Genomic DNA, 11,340 nt, shown 5'->3' with positions numbered 1-11,340 from the left:
GAAATTGATTATTAATTTGCCGATTTATATGGATGAGATATGAGCAAATCAGAAAAAAATTATAATGTATATGTCTGTCTCAGAGCTGTCAATTTAGATTTATATAGCGGCAGAAAATATTATGTCGGTTGCATTTATCCTGAAAAACTAAATGAGGGATGAAATACATGAACCTTTTAATTCTCAGAAATTAATTTTTTCTCCTTTTATTAGCCTTGTTAAATTCTACATACTTTGTATTAAAATAGCCTTTTAGGGTAATTGAAGGACCGGAATTTTTTTTTCTCCAAAAAGGGGCCGAAATCTTTTTATTATCTTAACTTTTACTTTAAGTAAATATAAAAATTTGATTGATATTGGTTGATAAAAAAAAAATTAAAACAAATAATTTTGACCATACACGACTATCAATATGCACGTATTCAATGGCTGATATAAGATTTTTGGTTCGGTGAGGGCTATATTGAAGAAATGATAAACTAAGAGGGTCAAAATTTATACATTTAAATTTGATGGTGCAAAACGTAAAATTTACATAATATGCTAAAGCGAGGGGATATTTTCACTTTTTTATGGGGAAATCTACCATATTTTTAGAAAATAATTGAAATAAGTTCACATTATTTTTTTAAAATATACAAATCAAAAAAATATTGAATGTTAACTAATTAAATCCTTCATATAATTTTTTTTATTTAGACATCTTTGACCAATAAATTACTTTAAAATAAGTTTTATTTGACTATTTTATCTCAATAATATAAATGACTAAATTGCCCAAGAAACATGAGATTTTATTTAATAGTTTAGTTATTAAATTGATTAGATTAAATCTCCAAACTTTTTTTTTGTTCGCATTTTTTAAAACTATGATGAGCTTATTGTAACTATTTCTTAGAAATAGGATGAATTTATAAAATTTGTACGTTGAAAAAATCAAACTACCTCAAGTTTACAGTATTTTTACTATTTACTCCATATATCTGTCGTGTTTTTATTTTGGCCCCTCTCGAACAGAAATCCTAGATCTGCGCCGCCCTTGCCAGCATATAGAAGCGTCACATGTAACAGCCATCGAGGTGTAAAAATTTTATTTAATTGTAAATTTTAAATTCGTAAATATTCAAATAGATGATGTTGAAATATGTTACTCTTAAAAAACACCCTTTTAGAGTTCGAAAGGGTTTGATAAACAAACGATTTCCATTTCTTAGATAACAAAATGCAATAAAATTTAGTCAACGTTGTCGGACTTTTGTTCATTTCAAATCTTACCTAAAAGTTCAGAGAAGAAAAAAGAAATAAACAGAACACGTACTTAATCGTTCAATGTATTGCACCCAGTCAAATCCAATTGTTGGATCTTATCGTCTAAAGATTGTTGCCATAAAAGTCGCAAGTTAAAACTACTACCATATGCATATTTGGAGCCAATAATTGTGGGATGTCTCCAAGAAGTTCACTATCCAATGCCATGAATGAGTTATCATCCTTCATTCGGCTCTCACACACAAATAAACACAAATAATGATGTTATTATAAAGATACGGTATCAAGTTGATATATTAAATAATGTGGTATTTAACATGTCGCTCATTCATTAATGTTATAAATTATTTTATCAATTTATTAATGACAGTATAAAAAGTCAATTATTACCTAACACATGACAATCATTGATTGATGACATATTATTTAAAATACAAACTCTGTATCCTAATTTTATAAATAGAATGCTCTTAATAAGCAAATTCATCTACAGCCATTCTAAGAGATGATTTCTCCACTAAATTTATTTGGTCATGCAAAAGTTAAGAATAAAGAAAGGCTCCATGCATGATTGCATCTCTCGGCCAGCCCTTCCAAATAGGAAGGTGATGACAGACTGGAGCTACACTCTTGACTTCACAAAAGAAGTGACGAGTGGCGCAGCCACAAAAGCATGATTCATGTCTCATGTTAAAAGCTTCTTTACAAAGACTTGTTCTTATAAATTGCCCCACACCCTCCCATTTTCAAAACCTCCCTAACTTCCTTTCCCCATCTCACAGTTCTAGCCACTAGCTTTATAGTTTCTTTATTCTAATTATCTCTTGGGATTCTCCCAAGTCAACTTCTTAATTTGTTGCTAGCTAGCTACTATAAATACACCACATCACTCACCTCATTACTTACCACTCATCCAACGCATGTGTGCGTAGCCATATGTAGAAACAAAGACCGCCAACTCTAGTCTTATTATTCTCTCAGTACTGCTGCATTTTCACGTTAATTTCTTGTTAATATTATTTTTGTAAAAAAAAAAAATATAATTATCATCTTAATTAATTAGTTTGTTACATATGGATCATGAGGATGTGCCTTCAGCTCCTTCAACTCCAGCCACACCAGGCACTCCTGGAGCTCCTCTATTTGGTGGGTTCAGAGGAGATCACAGAGGTACCACTGGAAGAAAATCACTTCTTAAAAGCTGTAAGTGCTTCAGTGTTGAAGAATGGGCCATTGAAGATGGAAGACTGCCCTCAGTTTCTTGCTCATTGCCCCCTCCTCCTGTCTCACTTGCCAGAAAGGTAAGACTAAATGTTTATGTGTCATAAGATCTTTCAGAATTTATATAAGCTCATCTTTCAGAACTCATATAAGCTCATATTATGAGAGGATTTACAAAAACGATGTTTTATATTTTAAGTATTTTTTTTTTCTTTAAATGGGGTGATATGAGATGGTTTTTATTTTTATTTTTTTTTTCAAAATGGATAAATAATCAGGTCGGTGCTGAATTTGTGGGCACACTTATACTAATCTTTGCTGGGACAGCCACAGCTATTGTGAACCAGAAAACACAAGGCTCAGAAACCCTAATTGGCCTCGCCGGCTCCACCGGACTCGCTGTCATGGTCGTCATCTTATCGACCGGTCACATCTCCGGCGCCCATCTCAACCCTGCTGTCACCATTGCCTTTGCTGCCCTAAAGCACTTTCCATGGAAACATGTACGCATATACAAATAATAACCCTACCTAGCAACTACATATATGTGTATTCCCATTTTGTTATAATCAATTGTAATTTTTATTTTATTTTGTTAATTTCACTTGGCATATGCAGGTACCAGTTTATATTGGAGCACAAATAATGGCATCACTATGTGCTGCATTTGCCTTAAAGGGAATTTTTCATCCAATTATGGGAGGGGGAGTCACAGTTCCTTCAGCAGGATATGGTGAAGCTTTTGCTTTGGAATTCATAATTAGCTTCAATCTCATGTTTGTTGTCACTGCTGTAGCCACCGACACGAGAGCTGTAAGTTAAATTTCTTTTCATTAGATCTACACATATAACAAAAATAAAATAAAGAAGTGAAATAAGAATTGAAGTATTTAACATCATCATTTGAGAAAAGACTGAAAATAAAATAGAATTTTGAAAACAACTTTTTGCATAACGCATGCATTATATATAAATACTTCGTGTGTGAAAAAGATTTCACTAGTATAAAAGTTGCAATTAATGGTTAATTGATTTGTTTGTAAAGTGTAGTCACTTTTAACTAAGGTGGTCCATGTAGAGTTGTAGACTAGTCGTTCCTACAATTTTATTTTCTAATATTATTTGAACCATTTTATCCCAAAAAAAAAAGCTCTTATTAATTGATAATAAATTCCCTTTTTTTATTTTGTTGTAATCTTTTTTTTTTTTTGATAAAATTTTCATGAAATTTTGTCATATTGGAGGGAAGATTTTAGTGAAATATTCATTAATAATTTAATAAACAATAATTGAGACCCCCAAAATTTTTAATACCATTGTGTTTTACACAATCTTTATAGAATTATTAATTGCATGCATGATGCAAACCCTTCTTCCAGGAATCATCAAAGAGACAGAAGGAAGCATTTGAGTTTCAAATCATTTATTTATATGCAAACCCAAGAGACATGAGTCAATTGACAACCTGCAAGTTCCATTTCCAATGAATATTAAATACTCATAATATAAAACGGTGTAAATATTAACGAATAATAAATGCAAGCTGTCCATATTTCTCGAATCAAAAAGTGATCCCAGAGCTACAAGCCCAGAGCAGATCTAGAGAAATAAATTATGTTTAGGATCTTTCAATTAATATTATTTATTTTATTACTTGTATCTTTTGGGATCAGTTTCCTGAAAAAAAAAAAAAAAAGCCAAACCCAACTCAATTTTGGATTAGGCTACGTTGCACCGTACTACAGTTACATCCAGCCGTTAGATGCACTTAAATTAGTGGGATCCATTGACATTCAACGGTTAAATGCAACTATAGCTTGGTACCACAGTTGCTCCACAGGTTTTCTCCCAATTTTACCCACTTAATGTATTTGCATGTTATATTTTGTTAGAAAACAGTCTCCATCCAACAAGACTCTCTCTTTTGTTTCGATTTTGAGCTTGACTCCCGCAGCAAGCCCATTGATAAAAGTTGCAAATTGCACGTGAAAGATTGATTTGAGGCCCCGCATATAAATTTAAAGTTTTGGATCAATCTGTAACTAAACAGTCTGCAGCGACTTATGCGGCAGCTTAACAGTCTATGCATAGAATAATGGAATCAATGTCAAGACATGGACATAACCGTGATGAAATTGAGGGGGATGCATAGAATCTTCTAATGTGAAGTCGTGTATGAATCTGGCATTGTGCAGGTGGGCGAGTTGGCGGGAATCGCGGTGGGAGCAACTGTCATGCTCAACATACTCATAGCCGGGTATGTCCATTTCTCATAGTAGCTCAACAAATAATTAATAGTAAGCTAACCGCATTCCAGTATTATTAACTATAAACAACAATTAACAATTTCAATTTCAGTTTTTATGTAAACAAAACTCAGATGATTAAATGGACAGGGGACATCTTGTGAATAGCTTAATGATGATTGCTTGAAACCTCCTCTTTTGTGATACCATGTGCAGGCCATCAACGGGTGGCTCGATGAATCCAGTAAGAACACTAGGGCCAGCCGTAGCAGTAAACAATTACAAGGCCATATGGATCTACCTGACCGCCCCCATTCTTGGGGCATTATGCGGTGCGGGAACTTATTCTGCTGTCAAGCTGCCGGAGGAAGACACCGATGCCCTCGCAAAGCCTGCAACAGCAAGCAGCTTCAGAAGGTGATTGATCAACACTGTCACGGAAGTCCTGCATAAGTAAAAGGTAATCAAGAACTCACCAAAATTGGAAAAAGAAAAAAAAAAGGTAATCAAAAAGTTCTGGTGCGTGCAGAGATATTAGATGTTTTTTCTTATAAAAAAAAAAAGGAATAAGTGCAAGCCTGAATCAAATATGTGTACAATAGTTAAGCTGTAGACTTAAGTAAGAGGTTACTTGTATTGATAGTTGGCCTCAGTTACAAAGTATATATTGGAGTTGGTTGTGTGTATAAAAGAAGGAAAAAAGAAAATGAGGTGTGTTGAGCATTGTTCTCTAGGTTTATTTCTTGTTATTTTCACTTCTGTTTCTGGTCAAGTGCGTGAAGGATTGGGGTTTGAAATCTAATCTCCTCTGTCATGTTCCCCTCCAAAGAAAAAAATTGATGGACATTTGTGATGACAGTTCAACACCTATTGTATATGTAACAAAAAACTGATATATCCTACACACCAACTGATTGATTTTGAGTTTAATCTGAAACTAATTTCATTAGAACAAAACAACAGGAGAACATAAAGATGAAGGGAAAAGGAAAGTCCAGAGTTGAGAATGGGAAGAAACTTCTAAAGTGAAATTTCCTTTTACACTACACATATCAAGAGTTAATACTGGTCTTGGATAAGGGAGCAGAATGTTCACTTCACCATAAACATGCCCTAGAAGATACATGAAATCCATTAACCAAAGTTGTTAAAATGAATTTATGAATTCAGTAATAAGAATCAGCTAGAAACTGGTTTCCAGATTATGGACACGCTCCACATCTGCAAGTTGTATTAATGCTTTAAAATTCACCCATTGCAACTATGAAAAAATTTGTTTCTCCCAAAAAAAAAAAACTCATCAAGTGGCCAGTGGGCTCCTGGAGATTAAGATATTAACATCAGATTGCACAAAACATCACATTCCATTAACCCTTAACACAATGTAATGTACATTTCCATTTCTATCACCGATTGACAATAATATGTTGAATCAATTGCAATAGGATAACTGTAAGCTCATACGTAGTTAGAGCAAAGTCACATTTCAATTTTCTTACAAATTAAGAAACAATCAACTAATAAAATTGTTCGCTTGCAAAAATGAAGTATAAATAATGATAAAACTACTAACCTAAAACAATGCCCTGCTGATGAGCGCAGCTTCAGCTGAAGGATAATTCATATCTCGTGTCTCTCCCAGCTCCAAAATTTTCTTCCATTTTCGTTTCTTTTCCCACAATTTCTCGCAAACCAAACAGTCCTCTTCCCTTGCCCATCGCAAAACGAACCCGAACCCGCCAATCCAATTCCGGAAACAAAATTCCCCAAGAAACAACGATCCCAAAACCATCGCTCAAACTGGCAAAACCCGTCGGGTCCGACCTGAATCACTTCCGTGCCGACTGGAGGAGCATATTCTCCATAAAGAAAGCGCCGAGGACGCGATCAGCACGCCGATAACATCGGCAATGGCATCCTTGAAGGAGGCTCCGGCGGAGGGGAAGAGGCCGAACTGGTCGGCAGCCTCCTTGGCGGCGCCGGCTAAAAGGGACAATATAGATCCGACCCGGATAGAGTGGGTCCGTATAAATGAGTACCGAGAAACGGACGCCGAGGCGGAGAAGAAAAAAGTGAGGGTGAGACAAAAGAGTACGTGGTAGAGCTTGTCTTTAGCTAACCAGGGATCTGGGTCCATGTTGTTATCGTCCATTGGCCAGATCCAACAGACAAGTGAAGTTTGCTTAGGCTTTGTTCGGTGAGTTCTGTTACAGTGTTATTTAGTAGCCTACTAGTGTTCCTTCCTTTTATTTTGCTTGGTTGGCGAGAAGGTAGTGAATTTTCAAATCTCATGATACACGCACTAAATCGGTTCTCTACATAATTATCTATTTATTATTTTTATCATTATTTCTTTGACAGATTAAGACTGCTACTGCCTACTGATCCCATTTTGAAAAAAGAATGAGTAACATTTGAAGAAAGCATCGATACAGGCATACAGCACAGAGTAAACAGCAAGCTTAATATATTTCGCAAGTGAAATGATAATAAAATACAGATTATCCCTAACAATAGAACCTTCAAAACTCGTTAACCTGGTATTAAAGCTTAACAGAATTAGAAAAACATCAAAATTGGGCTACATAGGACTACAGTATATCTTCTCTTTAGCAGAACCATTCTTTTAGTGCCGAGTCATTGATTCCATTTTCATCATTTGCTTCTCATGGAATCATAACTCCTAATTCATCTTACTGATTAATTCGTTGATTTCTTCCTCACGGTTTCCAGCTTCTCCACCGTCCTTGAATGGTTGTTTCTTCCCTAGTAATCCTCCTTCAGGCTTGTTTAGTGTTAAAGGACCCAGAAAGTTGACGACCTCTTTAAAATGAGGACCAACATTGGCTATTTCATGTACTATATCCTCAATGCATATAATGCCATATTTCCCCAACGTCTGCCAATGAGCAATGCAAGAAAACATTGAACTTAAAAGAATTACAAAACTGCAGATAGTACGGGAAGTGTGTGGGATTTATGCCCAAGATTAAGCAAGTATACCTGTTCAATAATGTTATTGTCTGTGAGGGGAATTCTTTGCCTGTCTACAGTTGCATAACCCTTCTTGTAAATTAGCTCCTTCACATTTACAAGATTAGGATATCTACAAAAACAAGCAAATTAAGAACCACAAATCTTGTCAAAACAATAGTGACCTTGTTATGGCAGCAAAAATTAGGCAAAAATGAATAAAATAACTTATGTCAAGTAAACCCAAAATTTAACTTTGAGGGAACAAAAAAGAACCCTAACGATAAAGTTCAGGGACATTCTATAAAAAGCCAACGTGAAGCTATCAATATCTTACGAATCAATGTTCCCTAGAATTAACTATCATGTCAAGGACACAGATCAAGATGCTTATGAATTAATGTTCCCTAGAATTAGTCTTCAGTTGTCTTCCTAATCTGGAATACCTCATCTCCTCCTTGGAAATTAATAAGTTAATAGAATGTACAAATGAAATTTTGTTTCAATTAACGCACACTCAATACAGGTGGAACCTTGGCCAAATCAGGCAACTGAACACACCCCAACCTGCTCAAACCCATCCAAAACAACCTCGAACAGAGTTAAACAAAACAGACCCATCATATGATTAGCTGAGGGCGACTCAAGCTCAAGCTCACTAAGAGAAGCATACTACTCAGGATTTATTTGGCTTATCCCAACAATTCATCCAGAAGTAGGCTACAAGACAAGAGAAAGATGATGCACAGTGGGAACCTTCAGAATATGCAAGCTGAAATCAACAATGCATAATCAACCAAAACTAAAATATTTCACTCTTAAGTCTGGACAGTAAGCTGAAACAAAATAAACATAAAATTTCCGACTAAAAAGGAGAGCTTTCTATTGGTACATATATTACAAGACCGGAAGATAGTCATTTCTTATTCCAATGGCAAGCTGAAACTCTGCCAGTATACTGGGTCTAATATGATTCATTGAACAAATATATATAGAATGAATCAAGATAAAGATTATGCCAATAAAGGAAACTAATACAATCATGGAAGATCACTTGAGTGTGCCAGTCATGCAATCTTTGATCATGCACAATTCATTTAGTAGGCTAACAACAAGATCATACAACATGAAACAAAAAGGTAAGGTCTGTCTTACCCATATGTGACGTATGGCTCCACCTTTTGCAGCACTTCTAACATACCATCAGTAGCCCTGACAAAGACACCACTGAAAATTCTCCTCAATCTAAGGTTGTAGAGAATCTTCTTAGTCCTACGATGCATGTCACTTGTGCTGAAATAAACAGGGGGGTCAGAACGGCAAACAACTGAAGGATATTACGAAAACAGCTATGAAATGTTAACCGACCCTTGTATGCGTATAATAAAAAGCAACTTAGATTTTGGCTTCCCGATCACTTTTTTCGACCTTTTCCCTCTCTGTTTCATTCGGATAAGGTCCAATTCCTATGTAGAAAATACAGGTTAGAAAATCATTCATAACAGACCGTAACAGACAAAGCAGACATATAATACTGAATATTACAAAGACAACAAAGAAAACTGTCCAACACGTTATCTATCTATGGTGAACATGCCACCTGCATCAAAGAACTAGAAACAGACCTACTGTGAGAACACTCACACAGCAGCCAGTGCGTGCACAATGTCATCAATTTAAACACGATATGACAATTCAACCAGTAAATTTGTATTCTTTTCATCTGGTCGTTTCACGGTGCAATTGGGAGGTCTTTTGGAGCTGAAACCGTTGAAAGCTATTTCGGATCAAAAACTAACTTGGGATTGATTCCTCCAAGAATATTTGGATTGAAAAGCACCTTTACTGAAAAGCATTTCTCAGGCTATAGAAGGTGATTCTCGAGAAAGCACTTCAAACCCAATTCAACAAAAACATTCCCAATTCCCAAACAAACCCTCTATCAAACAACACTAAACGATACCGTATAGAAACCTTCAGTAAGATTCAGTGAAACCTTAAGTAGCAGTAAACGGATAGCCAAGCAAACGACAATGAAACGAAACAAACAACATAAATAATCAAATCAAATTTTACCTGGTCCCTAAACTGTTTGATAAATTGCTCGGGTCTTTTGATATCCTCAACTTTGCTCTTCTTATTCTTCTGTCCATGGCCATACTTTCCCAATTCCAACTGGGCTTTCCTCGTCAGCGCCAAAGCCTCGGTGCTTTTTCTTTTCTTCAGTACGGTTTCCGCCACAAAAGCTAACGGTTGCTGTGCCGCTTCTTCCGCCATATCGCTTGCAGAGAAAATAACAAATAGAAGAAGAGCAGAGAGAAAGGTTTCTATGAGAAAATACAACTCAAGTGAAGGGAAAAGACAGCGGCGGCCAATTCCTTCTGTAGGGTTGTTTTAGTTGGCAGAACTAAGAAGAAAAATAAACCCGGTTCGTTTGGAGTTTTGACCGGCCAACCAGTTTAAATACAAGCGTAAACCATTTGATTTTTGAATTTATGTTGTAAAAGAGCTTTTAAATAATAAAAAATATTAATCATTTGTTTTTTAATTTAACATTTCAATTAATTATCTTAAGTATCCATTTTACATCACTGCAGTACACCCCTCCTCATTTCAACCTCAAATTTAACATATGTTGTTTGGATTATAAGGTAACAAACATAGCAAAATCAGAAGTGTTGGATTTGAAACTTCAAATCTAATGGCTGTAAAGAAAAATATAATGTATCAGGGGAAGCGTTAAGAAGCGGGACAAATTCAGACTTTAAGTTTTCTTTTTCTTGTTTTAATTTAATTTACTTATCCCCAAATAATTCAATGCTTGCATGACCATGAAATTAGTTGTGGTCCTAATATAAATTTTAGTAAATTTGCGTAAATATGTCAGGTTAATTAAATATGTATAATAATAATAATGACATTAATAAATAATAACAACAACAATAATGATGATGATGAAAATAATAGTAATAGTAGTAGTAATAATAATAATAATAATAGTATCGACAACAGCAATAGCAATAACAATAGTAATAAAATAATATTGAACATGAAAATAATAACAACAAAGATAATAATAATAAATAAAATTTATAATAATGATAATAACAACATGATGGACAACAATAATGATGATGACGACCGCAACGATGATAATAATTTATTATTATTATTATTATAAATATTGTTATATTATAATTTATTATTTTTAATTTTTAATTATTATTTAAATTAAGGATAAAATGGATATTATGAAATTTAGTTGGGGGTAAAACAATATTTTTAGAAGTGGAGTTCTAATTCCCAGCCTTCCAAGAATCAGAACTCTGGTAATGATTTCTAAATTTGACAAAGCCTTATATAATAAGGTAACAAGCATAAGAGTTTCAACAAGCATACCATAAAGATTTCGACACTTGTAGCTGGTACAAATATAAGTTTACCGGTTGAAGCCAATTGAAAAGATGGTCAAATTGTAAGGTAATAAACGCCTTTGGTTTTATAGATTTTAAAAGTTAAATCATAATCCCTTCATCCCTCGTGTGTGTCTCATTCACACCCATTCTTAATTATTAGACAATCATAAACCATTCAAGTAAAACACATTCATAATGGTTTTGGTTAATAAGAA

At 34.6% G+C, this 11,340-nt stretch overlaps 3 protein-coding genes across 3 annotated transcripts; 1 reads left to right on the top strand and 2 right to left on the bottom strand.

The window, feature by feature from the left end:
- The first annotated feature begins 1,810 nt into the window (after positions 1 to 1,810).
- On the top strand, positions 1,811 to 5,183 carry LOC18035913 (aquaporin NIP6-1). Its single transcript, XM_006427529.2, has 5 exons — positions 1,811 to 2,570; positions 2,769 to 2,993; positions 3,109 to 3,303; positions 4,686 to 4,747; positions 4,953 to 5,183. The coding sequence occupies exons 1-5, from the start codon at positions 2,343 to 2,345 to the stop codon at positions 5,155 to 5,157; spliced, it is 915 nt and encodes a 304-aa protein (XP_006427592.1). The 5' UTR covers positions 1,811 to 2,342; the 3' UTR covers positions 5,158 to 5,183.
- On the bottom strand, positions 5,098 to 6,985 carry LOC18035863. Its single transcript, XM_006427528.2, has 2 exons — positions 6,310 to 6,985; positions 5,098 to 5,181 (listed from the first exon to the last, which is right to left on the bottom strand). Exon 1 carries the CDS (start codon positions 6,886 to 6,888, stop codon positions 6,532 to 6,534), a length of 357 nt encoding a protein of 118 aa, XP_006427591.2. The 5' UTR covers positions 6,889 to 6,985; the 3' UTR covers positions 5,098 to 5,181; positions 6,310 to 6,531.
- Positions 6,986 to 7,186: 201 nt separating this feature from the next.
- On the bottom strand, positions 7,187 to 10,139 carry LOC18035846 (60S ribosomal protein L7-1). The gene is made up of 5 exons (XM_006427527.2): positions 9,786 to 10,139; positions 9,078 to 9,175; positions 8,865 to 9,002; positions 7,740 to 7,842; positions 7,187 to 7,635 (listed from the first exon to the last, which is right to left on the bottom strand). The coding sequence occupies exons 1-5, from the start codon at positions 9,984 to 9,986 to the stop codon at positions 7,420 to 7,422; spliced, it is 756 nt and encodes a 251-aa protein (XP_006427590.1). The 5' UTR covers positions 9,987 to 10,139; the 3' UTR covers positions 7,187 to 7,419.
- Positions 10,140 to 11,340: the final 1,201 nt, after the last annotated feature.

This window comes from Citrus clementina, unplaced genomic scaffold (assembly GCF_000493195.1).
Source record: "Citrus clementina cultivar Clemenules unplaced genomic scaffold, Citrus_clementina_v1.0 scaffold_7, whole genome shotgun sequence".
Lineage (NCBI taxonomy): Eukaryota > Viridiplantae > Streptophyta > Magnoliopsida > Sapindales > Rutaceae > Citrus > Citrus x clementina.
The sequence above is the reverse complement of the archived record's forward strand: the minus strand, read 5'-3'. Positions and strand labels throughout refer to the sequence as shown.